The sequence below is a fragment of the Scyliorhinus canicula genome, chromosome 4, assembly GCF_902713615.1.
Source record: "Scyliorhinus canicula chromosome 4, sScyCan1.1, whole genome shotgun sequence".
Lineage (NCBI taxonomy): Eukaryota > Metazoa > Chordata > Chondrichthyes > Carcharhiniformes > Scyliorhinidae > Scyliorhinus > Scyliorhinus canicula.
Window position 1 is genome coordinate 137989678 of NC_052149.1, and position 20314 is coordinate 138009991.

Below are 20314 nucleotides of genomic sequence, written 5' to 3' on the forward strand. Positions count from 1 at the left end.
CTACCGTGCTGCCCCCAGACCAGGTATTACTGCCATCCCAGGGCCCACACCCCGCATTGCGGCAGGTATGTATCACAGAGGGTGTTGCAGGCGAAGGGGTGACCAGGGAGTGCAGGGAAAGGTGCGTGGTGGTGGGATGCAGTGTCCCTGCCTCTGGCCAGCCTGGGTATCGAGTGCAGAAGTGCATGATGCGCATCTTATGGTCACACATCAGCCGCACGTTCATCGAGTGGAACCCCTTTTGGTTTGTGTCGAACTGCCTGTCATATGCAGGTGGTGGAGGGGGACAAGCATCTCGTCCATCACCCCCTTATAGAACATAGAACACTACAGCGCAGTACGGGCCCTTCGGCCCTCGATGTTGCGCCGACCTGTGAAACCATCTGAAGCCTATCTGACCTACACTATTCCATTTTCATCCATATGTCTATCCAGTGACCACTTAAATGCCCTTAAAGTTGGCGAGTCTACTACTGTTACAGGCAGGGAGTTCCACAGCCCTACTACTCTCTGAGTAAAGAAACTGCCTCTGACATCTGTCCTATATCTATCACCCCTCAATTTAAAGCTATGTCCCCTCGTGTTGGTCATCACCATCCGAGGAAAAAGACTCTCACTGTCCACCCTATCTAACCCTCTGACTATCTTATATGTCTCTATTAAGTCACCTCTCAGCCTTCTCCTCTCTAACGAAAACAACCTCATTTCCCTGAGCCTTTCCTCGTAAGACCTTCCCTCCATACCAGGCAACATCCTAGTAAATCTCCTCTGAACCCTTTCCAAAGCTTCCACATCCTTCCTATAATGTGGTGACCAGAACTGCACGCAGTACTCCAGGTGCGGCCGCACCAGAGTTATGTACAGCTGCAGCATGACCTTGTGGTTCCGAAACTCAATCCCCCTGCTTATAAAGGCTAGCACACCATATGCCTTCTTAACAGCCCTATTAACCTGGGTGGCAACTTTCAGGGATTTATGTACCTGGATGCCGAGATCTCTCTGTACATCTACACTACCAAGAATCTTGCCATTAGCCCAGTACTCTGCATTCCTGTTACTCCTTCCAAAGTGAACCACCTCACACTTTTCCGCATTAAACTCCATCTGCCACCTCTCAGCCCAGCTCTGCAGCTTATCTATGTCCCTCTGTATCCTATAACATCCTTCAGCACTACCCACAACTCCACCGACCTTCGTGTCATCTGCAAATTTACTAACCCATCCTTCTACACCCTCTTCCAGGTCATTTATAAAAATGACAAACAGCAGTGGCCCCAAAACAGATCCTTGCGGTACACCACTAGTAACTGAACTCCAGGATGAACATTTGCCATCAACCACCACCCTCTGTCTTCTTTCAGCTAGCCAATTACTGATCCAAACCGCTAAATCACCTTCAATCCCATACTTCCTTATTTTCTGCAATAGCCTACCGTGGGGAACCTTATCAAACGCCTTACTGAAATCCATATACACCACATCAACAGCTTTACCCTGATCCACCTGTTTGGTCACCTTCTCAAAAAACTCAATAATGTTTGTGAGGCATGACCTACCCTTCACAAAACCGTGTTGACTATCGCTAATCAACTTGTTCTTTTCAAGATGATTATAAACCCTATCTCTTATAACCTTTTCCAACATTTTACCCACAACCGAAGTAAGGCTCACAGGTCTATAATTACCAGGGTTGTCTCTACTCCCCTTCTTGAACAAGGGGACAACATTTGCTATCCTCCAGTCTTCCGGCACTATTCCTGTCGACAAAGACGACATAAAGATCAAGGACAAAGGCTCTGCAATCTCCTCCCTGGCTTTCCAGAGAATCATAGAACATAGAACAGTACAGCACAGAACAGGCCCTTCGGCCCTCAATGTTGTGCCGAGCCATGATCACCCTACTCAAACCCACGTATCCACCCTATACCCGTAACCCAACAACCCCCCCCCTTAACCTTACTTTTATTAGGACACTACGGGAAATTTAGCATGGCCAATCCACCTAACCCGCACATCTTTGGACTGTGGGAGGAAACCGGAGCACCCGGAGGAAACCCACGCACACAGGGGGAGGACGTGCAGACTCCACACAGACAGTGACCCAGCCGGGAATCGAACCTGGGACCCTGGAGCTGTGAAGCATTTATGCTAACCACCATGCTACCCTGCTGCCCCCCATGCTACCCTGCTGCCCAAATCCCATCTGGCCTAGGGGACTTATCTATTTTGACATTTTCCAAAATTGCTAACACCTCCTCCTTTTGAACCTCAATTCCATCTAGCCTGGTCGACTGAACCTGAGTGTTCTCCTCGACAACATTGTCTTTCTCCAGTGTAAACACTGACGAAAAATATCCATTTAACGCTTCCCCTATCTCCTCTGATTCCACACACAACTTTCCACTACTATCCTTGATTGGCCCTAATCTTACTCTAGTCATTCTTTTGTTCCTGATATACCTATAGAAAGCCTTAGGGTTTTCCTTGATCCTATCCGCCAACGTCTTTTCGTGTCCTCTCCTCGCTCTTCTTAACTCTCCCTTTAGGTCCTTCCTGGCTAACTTGTAACTCTCAAGTGCCCTAACTGAGCCTTCATGTCTCATCCTAACATAAGCCTTCTTCTTCCTCTTGACAAGTGCTTCAACTTCCTTAGTAAACCACGGTTCCCTTGCTCGACAACGTCCTCCCTGCCTGACAGGTACATACTTATCAAGGACACGCAGTAGCTGTTCCTTGAAAAAGCTCCACATTTCGATTGTACCCATCCCCTGCAGTTTCCTTCCCCATCCTATACATCCTAAATCTTGCCGAATAGCATCATAATTGCCTTTCCCCCAGCTATAATTCTTGCCTTGCGGTATATACCTATCCCTGCCCATTGCTAAAGTAAACATAACCGAATTGTGATCACTATCACCAAAGTGCCCATCTACATCTAAATCTAACACCTGGCCGGGTTCATTACCCAGTACCAAATCCAATGTGGCCTCGCCCCTTGTTGGCCTGTCTACATACTGTGTCAGAAAACCCTCCTGCACACACTGCACAAAAACTGACCCATCTATAGTACTCGAACTATAGTATTTCCAGTCAATATTTGGAAAGTTAATGTCCCCCATAACAACTAACCTGTTCCTCTCGCTCCTGTCGAGAATCATCTTTGCAATCCTTTCCTCTACATCTCTGGAACTATTCAGAGGTCTATAGACAACTCCCAACAGGGTGACCTCTCCTCTACTGTTCCTAACCTCGGCCCATACTACCTCAGTAGACGAGTCCTCAAGCGTCCTTTCTACCGCCGTAATACTTTCCTTGATTAACAATGCCACACTCCCCCCTCTTTTACCATCTTCTCTGTTCTTACAGAAACATCTAAATCCTGGAACCTGCAACAACCATTCCTGTCCCTGCTCTACCCATGTCTCCGAAATCGGCACAACATCGAGATCCCAGGTACCAACCCATGCTGCAAGCTCACCCACCTTATTCCGGATGCTCCTGGCGTTGAAGTAGACACACTTCAAACCAGCGTCCTGCTTGCCGGTGCCCTCTTTCGAACTTTTAACCCTACCCCTGACCTCACTACTCTCAACATCCTGTACACTGGGACTACAATTTAGGTTCCCATCCCCCTGCTGAATTAGTTTAAACCCCCCCGAAGAGCACTAGCAAATCTCCCCCCCAGGATATTGGTACCCCTCTGGTTCAGGTGAAGACCATCCTGTTTGTAGAGGTCCCACCTACCCCAGAATGAGCCCCAATTATCCAGGAAACCAAAACCCTCCCTCCTGCACGATCCCTGTAGCCACGTGTTCAACTCCTCTCTCTCCTTATTTCTCACTTCACTAGCACGTGGCACGGGTAACAACCCAGAGACAACAACTCTGTTTGTTCTAGCTCTCAGCTTCCACCCTAGCTCCCTGAATTTCTGTCTCAAATCCCCATCTCTCTTCCTACCTATGTCGTTGGTACCTATGTGGACCACGACTTGGGGCTGCTCCCCCTCCCCCTTAAGGATCCCAAAAACATGATCAGAGACATCACGAACCCTGGCACCTGGGAGGCAACACACCAACCGTGAGTCTCTTTCGTTCCCACAGAACCTCCTGTCTGTTCCTCTAACTATGGAGTCCCCAATGACAAGTGCTCTGTTCCTCTTCTCCCTTCCCTTCTGAGCAACAGGGACAGACTCTGTGCCAGAGACCTGTGCCCTATTGCTTACCCCGGTAAGTCGTCCCCCGCAACAGTATCCAAAACGGTATACTTGTTATAGAGGGAAACGACCACAGGGGATCCCTGCACTGCCTGCCGGTTCCCTCTCCCTCCCCTGACGGTAAACCATCTACCTTCTTCTTTTACCTGAGGTGTGACTACGTCCCTATAACTCCTCTCAATAACCTCCTCCGCCTCCCGAACGATCCGAAGTTCATCCAGCTCCAGCTCCAGGTCCCTAACGCGGCTCTCGAGGAGCTGGAGTTGGGTGCACTTCCCGCAGATGTAGTCAGAAGGGACACTAGAGGTGACCCTTTCCTCCCACATTCTGCAGGAGGCAGCCTGTCGATGGTGCTGAACGTTGCTGCCCGGGCATCCTAATGCACGATCCACATTGAAATGGATATATTGAGCCGCCTGGGCATAGAGGGCCTCCATGATGGCATGGATATACTTGTGCACGGATGTCTGTGAGGTGGCAGAAAGGTCCCCACTCAGTGCCTGGAAGGACCTCGTGGCTAAAAGGTTCAGGGCGACCTTCACCTTGACCGCCACCGGGAGTGGGTGTCCTCCCCCATATCCCCGTGGTAAGAGGTGGGCCATGATCTAGAAGATATGTTGCACTGTGCCCTTGCTCAGCTGGAGTCTTTGATGGCTTGCCCAGTCCAGCAGGACGTCGAAACACAGGCGCTGCTGGTACACGAGGCCTCATGCGGCGCATCCTTGGCACATCCTCATCCTTGGTCGGCTAGGCAGCTGGTTTTCCAATCTGGGTGGCTGCCTCTTGTCCCTCTCTGGCACGCTCTGCTGTTGCATCCTCCGCTGCTGCAGCCTCCTCCTCCTCGAGCAGCCCTAGCTCGTACAGCCGCATCCAAACCCGGGGTTGCGGCGACTAGCAGGAAGGCCACCCTTGCTGGTTGAATTCCAGTATCCATTATCTGCAGGAGGTGAAAGGTCAACATGTTTGCATGGTGCATACCCCCAAGCCCAATCAGGTCCAATGGGCTACATGAGGGCCATTGCACCATGGGGGCCTCAGGCCCTGGCTCCCGTCCTTGCTGCCAGGGGTACTGTCAGCTGGCACTGCCTTGCCAGAGGTATGCTCCATGGCCCCGAATGGAAACCCGTAGGGGCTACCCTGGGTGTTGCCCTGGGTGGGCCACTGGGGGTGGCGGCCGGGGTTGGGGGGGTGGTGTTGGGGCACCGACTGATATGACCAATGTCGTTCTGCACAACCAAGGGGCCAAGGTGGGTGGTCAGTGGGGTGTGCGGCTAAATGTCTGCCATGCAGGCCGCGGCAATGGCGGTCCGTGACTGGACCATTATCCCAGCCCTGTGGGGTGTCACCCCGGCCACTTGGCCTGTTCCCATGTCATCGCCCCTCCCCCGGCCCTGGCAGGGCCACCCCCACCCCAGCCAGCCTGACCTGGTGGCCTATGGTCACGCCTCTCAGTGTCCTACCTCCAGACTCGCTCCCTCATCAGCTACAACGTCGGTTTTCCGATTTTCAAAAGTATAAGTGAACGGCGCCATCGGGAACTCAGCCCATCGGAGCCGGAGAACCGCAGAAGCCCCGGAGAATACTGGGTCGGGCTCGCTAATAATATGGAAACAGTGTGTACTGATGTGCGTTCCGGAAGCATTGACACCGCTGTCGAGGTGACAGAGAGTTGTGATTTGGCGTCAAATCGGTGCCCGCCCAGATATCGTTAGGTTAGACATCGGAGTCTTCGATCTCTGAAACAGATTTCCTGAACATGGGTGGGTATGGAGCCAGTACCACCCTTTAAAAAGGGAGCTGGAGAGGAATGTCACCCAGTTTGTCCTGAATTGGCTGCAGCAATTTATTCTCTCTTCTGTTTGTCTTTCCCGGGTGAGTACAAGGTTCGGGATGGATCAGTGGTATGTGTGGGATTGAACCCTGTCTGCAGGGGGCAGACTCACTGAGGCTAATGAGCTTTTCTTCCATTCAGTTTTCAACTTGACATGGGAAAGCAATGCATTATAAGGGATGGATGTGCTGACCAATTAATGGCTGGAGCACGGGGGAAACTCATGTGATTAAACTTCCAGCAATACTCTTATTCACAATTGCCATCCCTATTGCCGGAATTTTCTAGTCCTGCCAATAATCTGCCAGGGGTTGCTGCAAACCAGCCAAAAGACCACATACTTTCAGCAGGACCGGCTGACACTGGCAGTGGGCAGAACCAGAAAATTACATGCCATGTCCAAGTGATGGAATAATATTCTCTGGGAGAGTTAAGCAGCTACCCTCACATCAAACACATGGAACTCAATGTAGTCAGTGACTCAGCCCCAACAGAACCAGCCTGGCTTGGAAGGCCCGTTTCTGATGTGCTCATTGACTCAGTGAGGAGAGAAACCCTTTCTGGTGAAGAGAGTGCAGAACAGATTCGGTAGAATGGTTCCAAGAATGAGAAACTTCAAATATATGAAGAGAATTAGAGAAGTTAGGACTATTTTCCTTAGAGAAGCGAAGGCTGAAAGAAGATTTGATAGATGTATTCAAAATCGTGAGATATCTGAAAAGAACAGAGAGGGAGAAACTGTTCTCATTGGTGAAAGGATCAAAAACGGGAGGGCACAGATTTTAAATTGGCGAAAGAAGCAAAAGTGATAGGGGAAGGAACGTTTTCACACAGCAGGTGGTGAGGGTCCAAAATGCACTTCCTAAGAGTGTAGTGGAAGTTTTTTCAACCAAGGTTTTCAAAAGGGGATTAAACTGTTATTTCAAAATGAAGAATGTGCAAGGATACAGGGAGAGGATAAGAGAATGGAACTAGGTGGATTTCCCATTCTGAGAGTTGGTGCAGACACAAATAACCTTCTGTGCTATAACAGTTCTGTGATTCTATAAATCTAGTTCCACTTTTATCTACCTTTATTTCTAATTGTGATCGATCCAAGTCTCGCTGTTTCTGGTAACAATTCTGCTGGACTCCCCGAAGCTTCTTGACTTCAGTCTCCAATTCTTCCTGTAGGGGCATTTAGAAAGTGGTTAAAATAACAACCTGCTTTGCAAAGCATTTTTATTACAGTAAAACATTCCAAGTTGCTTCACAGGAGAGTAACCAGTCAAGAAATCAACCCAAGTCAAAAGAGGAGACATTAGGACAGGTGGTTGGTTAAAGTACGTTTTGGTGTCTTCAGGCAAGAGATGAAGAAGGTTTAGGGTGGGGTCGTAGGACTAAAAGATCAGTCTGTTGAAGGCATGACCACCAACGGTTGGGCAAAGGAAGCTGGAGATGCCCTCGAGGCCAGGATTGAGGGAGTGTTGTGTGTTAAAAGGGTGGAGGGAGTTCAGAGATATAGTGGGGTAAGGCGTTAAAGAGATTTGAATACAAGATTGAGAATTTTAAAATTGAGATATTGCTAGTCTTGGCCCCAATGCAGGTCAGGAGGCATAGAGCTAATGTGGGCACGGAATTTGATCCGAGTCACGAAAAGAGTCAGCATATTTTTGGATGAGCTTGTATTCGTGGATGGCGCAAGATGGGAGGATAATCAGGAGAGAACTGAATTAGGCAGCAGAAAGTGCTGGAAATACTCAGCAGGATTTTTCTTGTTTTGTTTCAGTTTTCCAGCATCTGCAGCATTTTGCTTTAATTATGCTGGAATCATCAGAGATAACAAAAACACAAATAAGGATTTCAATCACCAATGAGTTGAGGCATGGGAGGAGACAGACAATATTAAACACAGAGAATGAAGTATCAGAGTCGAGCTCTGAATAGGCCAGTGCAATTACAATAAGTCTGGTTCCGGCTAATAAAGGCCAGCGAGAGTGATAGAATCAACAGCTAGGGAAGGGAGTTGGTAGCGGCAATAGCTTTGATTTTCCAATATTCAACTGAAGAAATTCTCTGCACATCCCAAACTGGAAGTCTGATAAGCAGTTTGATAACTTAGCACAGTATAGGAGATACTTTCAGAAGATATTTTTAAAGGACAGCAAGTAGATGGGAAATAGCTGGGGCTAAGCGGTCTTCAGAGGTAATGGTTTAGACTTGGGAAGATAAGCCATTGCAACTAATACCCTTGCGATGAATAAACCGATAAGAATAGTAACCAGGCAAGGGCAGTTCCAAGCAGCTGAATGACAGAAGAAATTGATTTCAGCACGATGGTTTAGTCAACCATGCAAAAGTTTGTTATCAAGCAATACTTCCCTATTTCTATCCTCCATCACTCTAGGAATAAAGGCCAAAGTTCAATTTTCCTTTCTAATCTAGTAATAATCTTTATTATTGTCACAAGTAGGCTTACATTAAAACTGCAATGCAGTTATTGTGAAAATCCCCTAGTCGCCACACTACAGCGCCTGTTCGTGTACACTGAGGGAGAATTCACCAAGTCACCTAACAGCACGTTTTTCAGGACTTGTGGGAGGAAACCGGAGCACCCGGAGGAAACCCACGCAGACACAGGGAGAATGTGCAGATTCCACACTACCGGGAATCAAACCCGGGACCCTGGTGCTGTGAAGCAACAGTGCTAACCACTGTGCTACCATGCCGCTTATAATTACTTGCTGTTTCTGCTAATGTTTTGTAATTCATGTACAAAGACACACTGATCCCTCCATAACACAGTATTTTTCAGTCCCTCTGTATAGCACACTGGGCTAAATTGCTGGCTTTTAAAGCAGACCAAGGCAGGCCATCAGCACGGTTCAATTCCCGTACCAGCCTCCCCGAACAGGCGCCGGAATGTGGCGACTAGGGGCTTTTCACAGTAACTTCATTGAAGCCTACTTGTGACAATAAGGGATTTTCATTTCATCTAAATAATATTCTACTTTTCTACTCTTTCCACCAAAATGGCCAACCTCACTATGACCCATATTATCTTCCAGCTCCAATTTTCACCCAGCCAATCCATTTTCCTTTGAGTAGTATAAGGGTCTGGCCTATATAGGGTTAACATGGGATGAAATATAGTACCACCTACACAATGATGTAAGAGACCATGTAATCCACACCTAGTGGTCAATCTGGTGTTGGACAAAACCCTTTGCACATTAAAGCATAGACAGCTCCAAGCTTGAAACCTTTATATATGTATAATATATATATAGTTCTTGTAGTTAATAAATACATTGGGCAGAATTTTGCAGCCACCCTCGCCATCCACTGGATCAGCGGAGAGGGCTGAAAATCTAAAGAGAATCAGGAAACATGATTCTCACCAGAGATCTCGTTTCCCAATTTTCCCCATCCCTCACTGGCGACGTCGTGAGATTCATGCCAAAAAAGGGAGTGGACCTCATTTGAATTAATTTCAAACATAATGGCAAATGTGGAGATGCTCACTGATTATTGCACAATCCTCTGAGTTACCAGATCAGAAACTGGACTGACCATGTAAATAGTGTGGCAACAAGAACAGATCAGAGGCTAGGAATCCTGCAGTGAGTACTCACCTCCTGATTCCCCAAAGCCTCTCCACCATCTCGAAGGCCACAAGTGAGGAGTATGATGGAATACTCTCCCCCAGTCTAGAGAAGTGCAGCTCCAGCAACATCAATAAGCCTAACATAATTCAGGGCCGAATTGACCGCTTAAATGACACCCCTGCCACAAATGTTCACCACCGATTAACAGTGGCAACAGCATGTACCATCTACAAGATGCATTATAGGAACTCACCAAGGCTCCTTAGGCTGCACCTTCCAAACCCAAGGACAAGGGCAGCAGAGACATGATGACACCACCACCCAGAGGTTCTCTCAAAGTCATTTGCTATGCTGACTTGGAAATATTTCGTTGTTCCTTCACTGTCGCTGGGTCCAAATCCTGGAACTTCCTCCCAAACAGAACTGTGGGTGTACCTACACCAAAGAACTGCAACAGTTCAAGAAGGGTGCTCACCACCCTTCTCAAGGGCAATTAGTAATGGGTAATAAATGCTGGCCTAGCCAATTGCACCCATATCCCATAAATGAATGAAAAAAATTGATGGTTTCCTTTGCCATATGAGTTGAGGTAAATTATACACCACCACCATAAAAACAGTAATTAAGGCACTGAAGGAGATGTTTGTGAGCCATGTCATCCCAGACGACAGTATGTCTGATGACAGCCCACAATTTTCAAATGAGTTTTTCTCACACCTCATCTGGCTTCCATCACCATTAGCAACAAGTAATAGACAGTGAAGCGATCCCACAACCAATGGATCAGATCTAAGCTCTGCAGTTCTGCCACATCCAACTGGCAATGGTGAACAATTAAACAACTCACTGGAGGAGGGTGCTCCACAAATATCCCCATCTTCAATGATGGAGGAGCCCAGCACAACTGTGCAAAAGATAAGGTTGAAGCATTCACAATAATCTTCAACTAGAAGTGCTGAGTGGATGGTCCATCGTGGTCTCCTCCAGAAGTCCCCAGCATCACAGATGTCAGTCTTCAGTCAATTCAATTCATGCTACATAAGATCAAGAAACAGCTGAAGGCACTGGATACTGCAAAGGCTATGGACCCTGACAATATTCTGGCAATAGTACTGAAGCTTGTGCTCCAGAACGTGCCGTGCACCTAGATAAGCTGTTCCAATACAGCTACAACACTGGTATCTAGCCGGCAATGTGGAAAATTGTCCAGGTAAGTCCTGTACACAAAAAGCAGGACAAATCCAACCAGGGCAAGTAGCACCCTGTCAGTCTACTCTCAATCATCTGCAAAGTGATGGAAGGAGTCATGAACCACCAAGCAAAGTTCAACGTTTTTTTAATGGGAAAGGCGTTGTTAGCTGGGGTGAGGAAGGCAGAGTATTCAGTGATTGTGATTGTGTTACAAAAGATTACCAGGACATACAAGCAAGAAAGCAATCCGACAGGCAGAAACAGGCTTCTGCCTACACCAAAAGCATCAAACACTCACCACAAGTATGAAAGAATGATAAGGTCTGGGTAAAGACCTCTCGAGAGAGGGTGCTGTCATCAAGAAGCACAATGGTCAACCTTGGTTCAGCTGGTTGGCACTCCAAAGGTTCAAGTCATGAGAAACAGGAGGTGCCTCCTCCTCATCTCTTGGCCATCCTTTCCCACAAATGAAAGACCATGGAGGAGTTACAATGCAGAAAGAGACTATTCAGCCCATCGTGTCTGTACCAGCCAAAAAAGAGAAGATAGAAACTAGCGACTCATTTTAATTCACTTTCCATCACCTGGTCCAAAGCCTTGTAGGTTCCAACACCTCGGATGAAGATCCAGGTACCTTGAGTGATTTGAACTATTCAGTCTGAACCACCGATTTGGGCAGTGAATTCCAGAGACTCACCATCCTCTGGGTGAAAAGGTTTTTCCTCATGTCCCCTCTAATCCTTCTGCCAATCACCTTAAATCTATGTCCCTGATGATTGGCCCCTCTGCTCGGGAAATAAGTCTTTTCTGTCTACCCTGTCTAGGCCCTCATCATGTGTACACCTCAATTAGGTCACCACTCAGCCTCCTCTGTTCTAAGGCAAACAACCCCAGCCTATCCAATCTCTCCTCATAGCTACAATTTTCAAGCCCTGGCAACATTCTTGTAAATTTCCTCTGCACTCCTGAGCAATTATGTACTTCCTGCAATCAGGTGACCAGAACTGTACACAAAACACCAGCTGTGACGAACCAGCATTTTATACAGTTCCAGAATTACATCCCTGCTCTTGTATTCTTTACCTGGCCCAATAAAGGAATGTATTCCATATGCTTTCTTCACCATCTTGTCCACCTGTCTCGCCACCTTTACGAACCTGTGGACATGCACTCCAAGATATCCCAGTTCTACAGCCCCTCTCAATATCTTCCTGTTTACTGAGTATTCCCTTACTTTGTTTGTCCTCCCCAAATGAATTACCTCACACTTTTCTGGTTTGAATTCCATTTGCCACTTCTCCGCCTTCTCAATCAAACCACTGATATCATTCTGGAGTCAACATTTATCCTCTTCGCTATCAACTGCAAGGCCAGTTTTGGCATTACCTGCACATTTCCCAATCAGGCCACCCACTTTTAAGCCTAGGAAGGAAGGCAGATACCCAAATGCTAAATCCTCAAAAATGACCTACAACAGAGTGTATAATTCCTCTAGCAATAACGTGACTGAGTTATGGCAGGGTTATAAGGCATCCAGACCCCCTGAACCTATTAACTCAGAGATTTGAAAGGGCGGGGGGGGGGGGGGGGGGGGAAGATAGGCTATCGATAACAATGGAAATAAAGGAATAAACTAGATTAACTTGAAATACATTGGAAAAAGATTCTGGGGAGGTGTAGCATAAGGATCTGGCAAATTTAGGGTCAATGTGGGACTGAGTAGAGTACTACCCTAGCAGTGATGTAAGAGAACACATGACCCACACATAGGATCAATCTCATGTTGGACAAAGCCATGTGAATAAATTATCTGAACCCTTTACTTTACGTATGTGCATAGTTCATGTAGTTAATTATCTGCACTGTTAAACCTATTTAAGACTATGAATACTTAATTAAACCCTACCAAACAATGTTTCAACACTGCAGATGTTTTTTGTTGTTCTCGCCTTGCTTTCCTACCTATCCTTATATCATCAAATGACTGGTTGCAAAACAGTCTGTTCCTTCATCCAAAACATTAACATAGAATGCAGGTGGTTGAAGCCCCAGTTGAAATCCAGCAGTTACAGTTTGCCAACCTAAAAATAACCAATTTACCCTGACTCTCAATTTCCTGGTAGGTAATTCTCTATCCACACTAATCCCCAACACCCTTTTTTTAGGCTCTTTCCACCAGCAGGATCTTCCAGTCCCACCGAAGGTGACCTCTCATGGTTGGTTCCCCAGCAGTGGGATGAATGAGACATACAAAATGCCGTAGGCTTCACTGGGACCAGAACATCCTGCTGGCAGCCAGTGATGAGCTGTCTCCGGTGTGACAGAAAATCCTGGCCCGTAAGTTCTTGTGCAGTAATCCTTTCATGTGGCACCTTACTGAATGAGTTTTGGAAATACAAATATACTACATTTACTTGTTTCCCTATATCTACCCTGCTTGTTATATCCTCAAAGGACTCTAACAAAGACAATGGGTTGGATTCTCCTATTCTGAGGATTCTCCTATTCTGTGGCGTTATACGACCGAAAAAATGGTGCAAAACGATCCTCCATCTGGTGGGGAGCTAGTAGACATGCAGCATAAGCTGCAGATACGGCTGGAGAATTGCCGGGTCCATGGCCACAGATGCATACTGTGGAGGCCTGCAGCAGCCAGGCACGGACCCGGCTTGCCAAAAGGTGCCCCCTTTTGCCATGCTCACCATCCCCGGACCACCCCCACCAGTGCCCTCAGCCCCCGCCAAAGCCCTCCCTGCCCGCTAATCGGAGCCCATGGCCGTATAGGTCAACCCCTCTCCCCTCTCTGGCACCAGCCGACCTATCAGCTGTATGGGCATTCCAGCACAACCTGTCCCATCCTTTTGGCTTTGATAAGTGTGTGTGTGGGGATTGTGTGTTTACGCGTGGCTACAGCTTGTCAGCCCTGGGAGTGTCGATCACGGATCTGGCGAATCGCACACCGTTTTTCATGGGAATGGGATGGTATTCCAGGCGGCAGTGGTGCTAGCCCCTCGCCAGTAGCGGAACTGGTGCAACTGCGGCGCCAATTTTCCTGTCGTAAAAGTCCACGGATTCTCTGTTGGCGTCAACACTTAGTCGCAGAAATGGAGAATCCAGCCCAATATCTTTCACAAAACCATATTGACTCTGCCTGATTGTGTTATGATTTTGTCAATGTCCTGCTGTCTCGTCCTTAATATTTGTCTTTCACATTTTCCCAATGTCAGATGGTAGGATAACTGGCCAACAGTTTCCTGCTTTTCATCTTCCAATTTTTTTGTATTCAGTTGTTACATTTGCAGTTTTGCAATCAGCTGAGACATTTCCAGAATCTTGGAAATTTTGCAAGATTACAAGGAATGCAACAATATCTCTGCAGCCACTTCATTTCAGAATCTAGGTCGCAGACGATCAGATCAAGAAAATCTGTCAGTCTTTAGTTCAATTGGTTTTGCCAGTATGAAGACTTGTGATCCTGATTCTAAAGTTCCTCCCTTCCTTTTGCTTCTCGATTTTCTATTATTCTTGAGATGCTGTTTGTGTTCCCTCCCATGAAGACAGATACAAAATACTTGTTCAAATTCTTTGCCATTTCCATTCTTCCAATGATTAATTCTCCAGCCTCACCCTCTGAGGGATCAACATTACTTCGAAGTTTAAACTGTTTTTAGCTTTCCTGCTAGTTTTCTCTCATACTTTAATTTTTCCCTCGAAATTATTTATTTAGTCATCCTTTGCTAGTTTCTGAAAGCTTCTCAATATTCTTTCTGACACTTAACCTTGACAGCATTGTATGCCTTTTCTTTCAATCTGATACCATCCTTCACTTCCTTATTTAGCCAAAGATAACACATCTCTCTTATTGAGTCTTTCTTTCTCAATGGAATATGTTTCTGTTGAGTTATGAAATTTCTCCATAAATATGTTGCAATTTCTCTACTGTATTACTTTTTAACCTATTTTCCTATTCTACTTAACCAACTGTGTCCTTATACCCTTGTAAATTACCGTTATTTAAATTTAAGACATTATTTTTGACTCACTTTTACTCAGATTTTGTTATGGCAACCCTTACTTAGAGGATCCTTTGCAATGTGATGATTAATTAATCCTGTCTCACGATCCATTAACAAATATTCTTCTCCCTTGTTGGATCCAGTATGTATTTTTCTAAGGAATTACCTCAAAATCACGCTTTGAACTTACTCTCTAGCCTAACTTTTCCAATATATTTTGTCAAATGTATATAAAGATGGGGGTCAGAAATCTTCGTTTGACAGCGGCAAAATTGCAAAACTCAATTAGGCGAATAGGTTCCGACGCCAAAATTCCAATTTGACGGCAAATTGCAATTCTCCGTCACCTCGACAGCAGTGTCAATGCGTTAGGAAACGCACATACAGAGGACAATTTGGATATCATTAGCAGGCCTGACCTGGTATTCTCCGTGATGTTCAGCCTCCGATGGGCCGCGTTGCTGATGGCACAGTTCACATGTGCTTTTAAAAATTGTGAAACCAGCGTGCCGGATGCTGAGAGAGAGAAAGGGAGTACGGAAAGTGTCTAACATCGTCATAGTTTGCTGACAGTTGTGCCGTGAGCTGGAGGGCTTCTGCCAGGGCTGGTGGGAGTATCGGGTGGTGTCATGTGGGGTCAGGTGGATGGGCACAGACACCATTGCCGCAGTTGGCAAGGCGGTTATGCAACTGCGCACGCTGCTGACTGCCTACTGTGAACTTAGGGCCACGAGTCGTATGTAGGTGTCCCCAGGTGCCCTCTTCCCCCAGCCGACCCATCAGCTGTACGGGCTTGCTCCAGTACAACCACTGCCTTCTTGTTGGGATCGTGTGTGTGGGGATTGTAATGTGTATGTGCAGCTGCAGCTTGTCAGCCTCCAGAGTGTCAATCACGGACCCGGTGAATGCTGCACCATTTCCCATTGGAATTGATTGTGTTCCACGTGGTGCCAGTGCTCAGCCCTTAACAGTAGTGGAATCGGTCCAGATGTGGCGCCAGTTTGGCTGTCGTCAAAGTCCACAAATTCTGTGTTTACATCAACACTTAGGACTGGATTCTCCGATTCTGAGGCTATGTTTGGAGCATGTGTGTAGTATTACGACCAAAAAGGCGGTGGCAACCCCGCACTGATGCTGCACCCGGTGGGGGGCTAGCAGCCGCGCCACATAAAAGCCCCGGCTTTCCCTGCAGATACGGAGGATTGCCCGGTCCGTGGCTGCAGCGGTCACGCCGTACAGCATGGCGCTGGCTGCGCACGGACCTGGCCTGCCAGATAGTTCCCCCCTACAACCCCGCTCGCCACCCCCGACCGCAACCCCCCTGGCTAAAAGAGCAGCTCCCCCCGCCGACTGTGGCAGCACTGGACACAGCCTGCAGCAACCACGCGAAGTTGACAAAACCTCAGACCACAAGTGATCCACCCTGCCGTGAAGTCGGCCCATCGGGGGCGGAGCATCGAGGGAGGGCCTTCAGGTGACGTCCTGAGACCATTTCAATGGCGTGCGGCGTACTCAGTGATGATGCCGTTTTGTAGGGGGCGGAGTATCCGAAAACAGGCGTCTCCCACAATTTCGGCATCAAAAGGGATTCTCTTCCTTTAGGGAAGGAAAGTCCCCATGTCTGTGTGGGTCTCATCCCCACAACCATTCAGGGCTGGTTTAGCACAGTGGGCTAAACAGCTGGCTTGTAATGCAGAACAATGCCAACGTACCGGCTTCCCCGAACAGGCGCCGGAATGTGGCGACTAGGGGCTTTTCACAGTAACTTCATTAAAGCCTACTTGTGACCATAAACGATTCTTATTATTATTAAAGTCAGGATGGGATCAGCCATGATCACATTGAAGGTGTTTAGGCTCAGGAGACTAAATTACCTACTCCTGATCGTAGGTCACGTGATCCAGGGAGGTGATGCCCAGCTGATTTCGCAATCCAGCTCTTGGTCTGTAGCATTATAGATAGCAGATGAGGAACATATCAGCCGTGATAGAATGGGGGAGCAGACTTGATGGGCAGAATGGCCTAATTCTTCTCCTACATCTTATGAACTTATGAAGTCAGCCATCACTGTGCCAACATGCGAATAGGAATGAAACCTGATGGGTTATTGAACATTAATCTGGACACCAGAAAGGACAGTGGCAACCTCAGACTTGTTTATCTTGTGAAATCCTCATTATGAACATCTGGGGACTTCTGCCAAAATAGGGAGAGTTGTCTCATAGACTTATCGAACAACAATATACCTTTTTTCTTTTTTTAAATTTGAAATACCCAATTCTTTTTTTTACAATTAAGAGCCAATTTAGCGTGGCCAATCCACCTACCCTGCACATCTCTGGGTTGTGGGGGTGAGACCCACGCAGACATGGGGAGAATGTGCAAAGTCCACATGGACAGTGACCTGGGGCTGGGATCGAACCCAGTTCCTCAGCACCGTGAAGCAGCAGTGCTAACCACTACACCACCGTGCAGCCCCCTTATAAACTATAAGGAATCCTACCTTATAGCTAATATCCCAGATGCAACCATCCCTAGGTATGTCCTGTCCCACTCGTGACAGTCCTGGAGTTCTGAAAAAGATGGGCATGGATTTGTGAACTCACAATTCATTGGGGTAGAGGCGATTTTGCCCAGATAGTGGAAGGGGAGGAAGCAGTAGCGCAACTTGAATGGTGGAGAACAAGAAGATTGTGTTATTCTATTGATTACCTGTATGTACGCTCTGTCCTACATATGCATACAGAAACGCGTTATTTTAAGTTAATGAGTTTGTTTTGGACCTGAATTGAATTAAACAAGACTAACTGACCAGAAATTATGGTAGATTTAAAAGAGAGAGAGCCAGTACCTGAAGACAGAGGACCTGTCAAATTCTGAAATTTTGAATATTGGCAGCATGGTAGCATTGCTGCCTCACAGAGCCAGGGACCCGGGTTTGATTCCTGCCTTGGGTGACTGTGTGGAGTTTGCACGTTCTCCCTCTGTTTGCCTGGGTTTTGTCTGGGTGCTCCAACTTCCTGCCACAGTCCAAAAGTGTGCAGGTTAGGTGGGGTTTTGGGGATAGGGCGGCGGATTAGGTCTAGGTAGGGTGCTCTTTCAGAGGGTCGGTGCAGATTCAATGGGCCAAATGACCTCCTTCTGCACTGTAGGGATTCTATGGTTTCCTCCGGGTGCTCTGGGTTCCTCCTACAGCTCAAAGGTGTGAAGGTTAGGTGGATTGGTCATGCATTGGTCCCTTAGTAAACAAAAATGTGCAGGTTAGGTGGGGTTATGGGATATGCAGGGCATTGGGCCTCGGTAAACTGATCTTTCAGTGGGTTGATGCAGACTCGATGGACCAAATGGCCTCCTGCTACACCGTAGGGATTCTATAGTTTTCAATGACTAATCACCACAGACAGCTAATTCTGTAAATTATGTGAAGTAAAAAATGCCTTTTCAATATTCACACATAACAGAGAATCAAAGATCCATCATGGAGAAGGAGTTAATGTGGAGTATAACAAGATATGCCATGTTACCTATTTGAGAACATCAACACAGAGGAAATGAATTCAATTAAAAAAGTAATTTCAACTTAATGTACTGCCTCCAGACTCGTTGGTGATGTCAGCTGGCCTTGCTATGTCTCAGACCCTTGCTTATGCATGAAACCAAGAATAGGAGCAAGACTCAGCCATTCAGCCCCCAAGTCTGCTCTGTTGTTTATTAAGATTACGGCTGATCTGACCTCAGTGCCAATTTCCTGTCGGTTCACCATAATCTTTGACTCGGTTAATGTCAGGGGCTGGTTTAGCACAGTGCTAAATCGCTGGCTTTTAAAGCAGACCAAGGCAGGTCAGCAACACGTTCAATTCCCGTACCAGTCTCCCCGAACAGGCGCCGGAATGTGGCAACTAGGGGCTTTTCACAGTAACATCACTGAAGCCTCTTGGTGATAATAAGCGATTTTCATTTAGTTTTTTTCATTTTTTCAATAATCTGCCTATTCCAGCCTTGAATATATTCATTTAAACTGTTTTGATTGATAGGGAATTAGAAAGATTCATAAATCCCCCAAGAGAAGCATTTCTTTCTCATCCATTTGAATGAGCGATCAAAACTGTGCCCTGCCGTTCTAAATTCACCTTTAAGAGGAAACGTTCTATCAACATCTACCATGTCAAGGCACCTTAAAATAGTATGGGCTGGATTCTCCGTTCCTGAGACTAAATGTTGATGCTGGCGCAGGATTCTTGGACTTCCATGATAGCAAAACTGGCACCACACCTGGACTGATTCAGCAACTGTTGAGGGGTTAGCACCAGCTTCTCGTGGAACACAATCGATTCCAATGAGAAACGGTGCGGGATTCACCGGATTCACGATTGACACTCAGCAGGCTGGCAAGCTGCAGACACATATACACACTTCACTCCTCACACACACCATCCTAGCCAACAAGATGGCAGCTAGGAGAGCAGCCCCATGATTCACCAACGCCGACCTGGAGACCCTTTTGGACACGATGGAAGAGAGGCGGATGGCCCTGGACCTCGGCCTGGGGAGGAGGCTGCAGCATACCACCATTCGCCATGCCTGGGCGCAGGTGGCAGAGGCAGTGAGCACCACCAGCATCCTCGTCCAGACCGGCCAGCAGTGCAGGAAGAAACTGCACAACATCACCAGGGCGGCCAGGATGAGTAGACAACACTGTTCCCCCACCCCCGCCGGCACAACCGTCCGACACAGACGTAACCTTACCCCCACAACCGGAGGTCGGCCGGACCTGCGGCCTCACACCGTGGCTGAGTAGAGGGCCCTGGATGTGGTTGGCGGCCCAGAAGAAAGGGAGGTCACCAGGGTGGAGATTTGCCGCCAACGAAGAACTGAGACCCTGCATCGTTGCGGTTCCCGGTGACATGTATTTCAACCCCCCTGCATCACCACCCTCATCCCATTACCCCCACCCTCACCCCCCACACTCCCCCCCCCCCCCCTCCCCGGCCTAATCATGCGTCTTGTCCTGTGTCTTGCATGACCTGCTGGTAATGGGACGGGTCCATCTGTTGTCCCCCATGCACAGGCAGTGCCACAGCCGGAGCCCCGGCTGCCAAGCAGTGATGAGGAGAGCAGCACGAACGCGAGCCATAGACCTGAGACCAAAGACACCCCGGAACCCGAGCCCTGGGATTACACGGAATTTAAGTCACAACTATCTCCAACACCCTCCACCATCCAAGAGAATCTCACCTCGGTTGGGACTTTAGTCAAGATCTATGTTCTATACTCGCCAACACTAAACGCATTCAAATGGTCATTGGATAGGCATATGGACGATAAGGGAATAGAGTAGAGGGACTTTAGAGAGGTTTCACAGGACGGCGCAACATCAAGGGCCGAAGGGCCTGTACTCCACTGTAATGTTCTATGTTCAATGAGGCTCCTGGCACATGATCTGGTGCGCACCACACAGCGGCACCAGGATAACAGG

General features: G+C 47.5%; 1 protein-coding gene across 1 annotated transcript in view; it reads right to left on the bottom strand.

Annotated features, from left to right (window-relative positions):
- Window positions 1-20314, bottom strand: part of LOC119965032 (E3 ubiquitin-protein ligase Midline-1-like) — a 78146-nt gene that overhangs the window by 46158 nt on the left and 11674 nt on the right. Inside the window, exon 2 of the mRNA XM_038795242.1 lies at window positions 7116-7211. Within this exon, the coding sequence (XP_038651170.1) occupies window positions 7116-7211 (96 nt within the window). The remainder of the gene's footprint in view (window positions 1-7115; window positions 7212-20314) is intronic.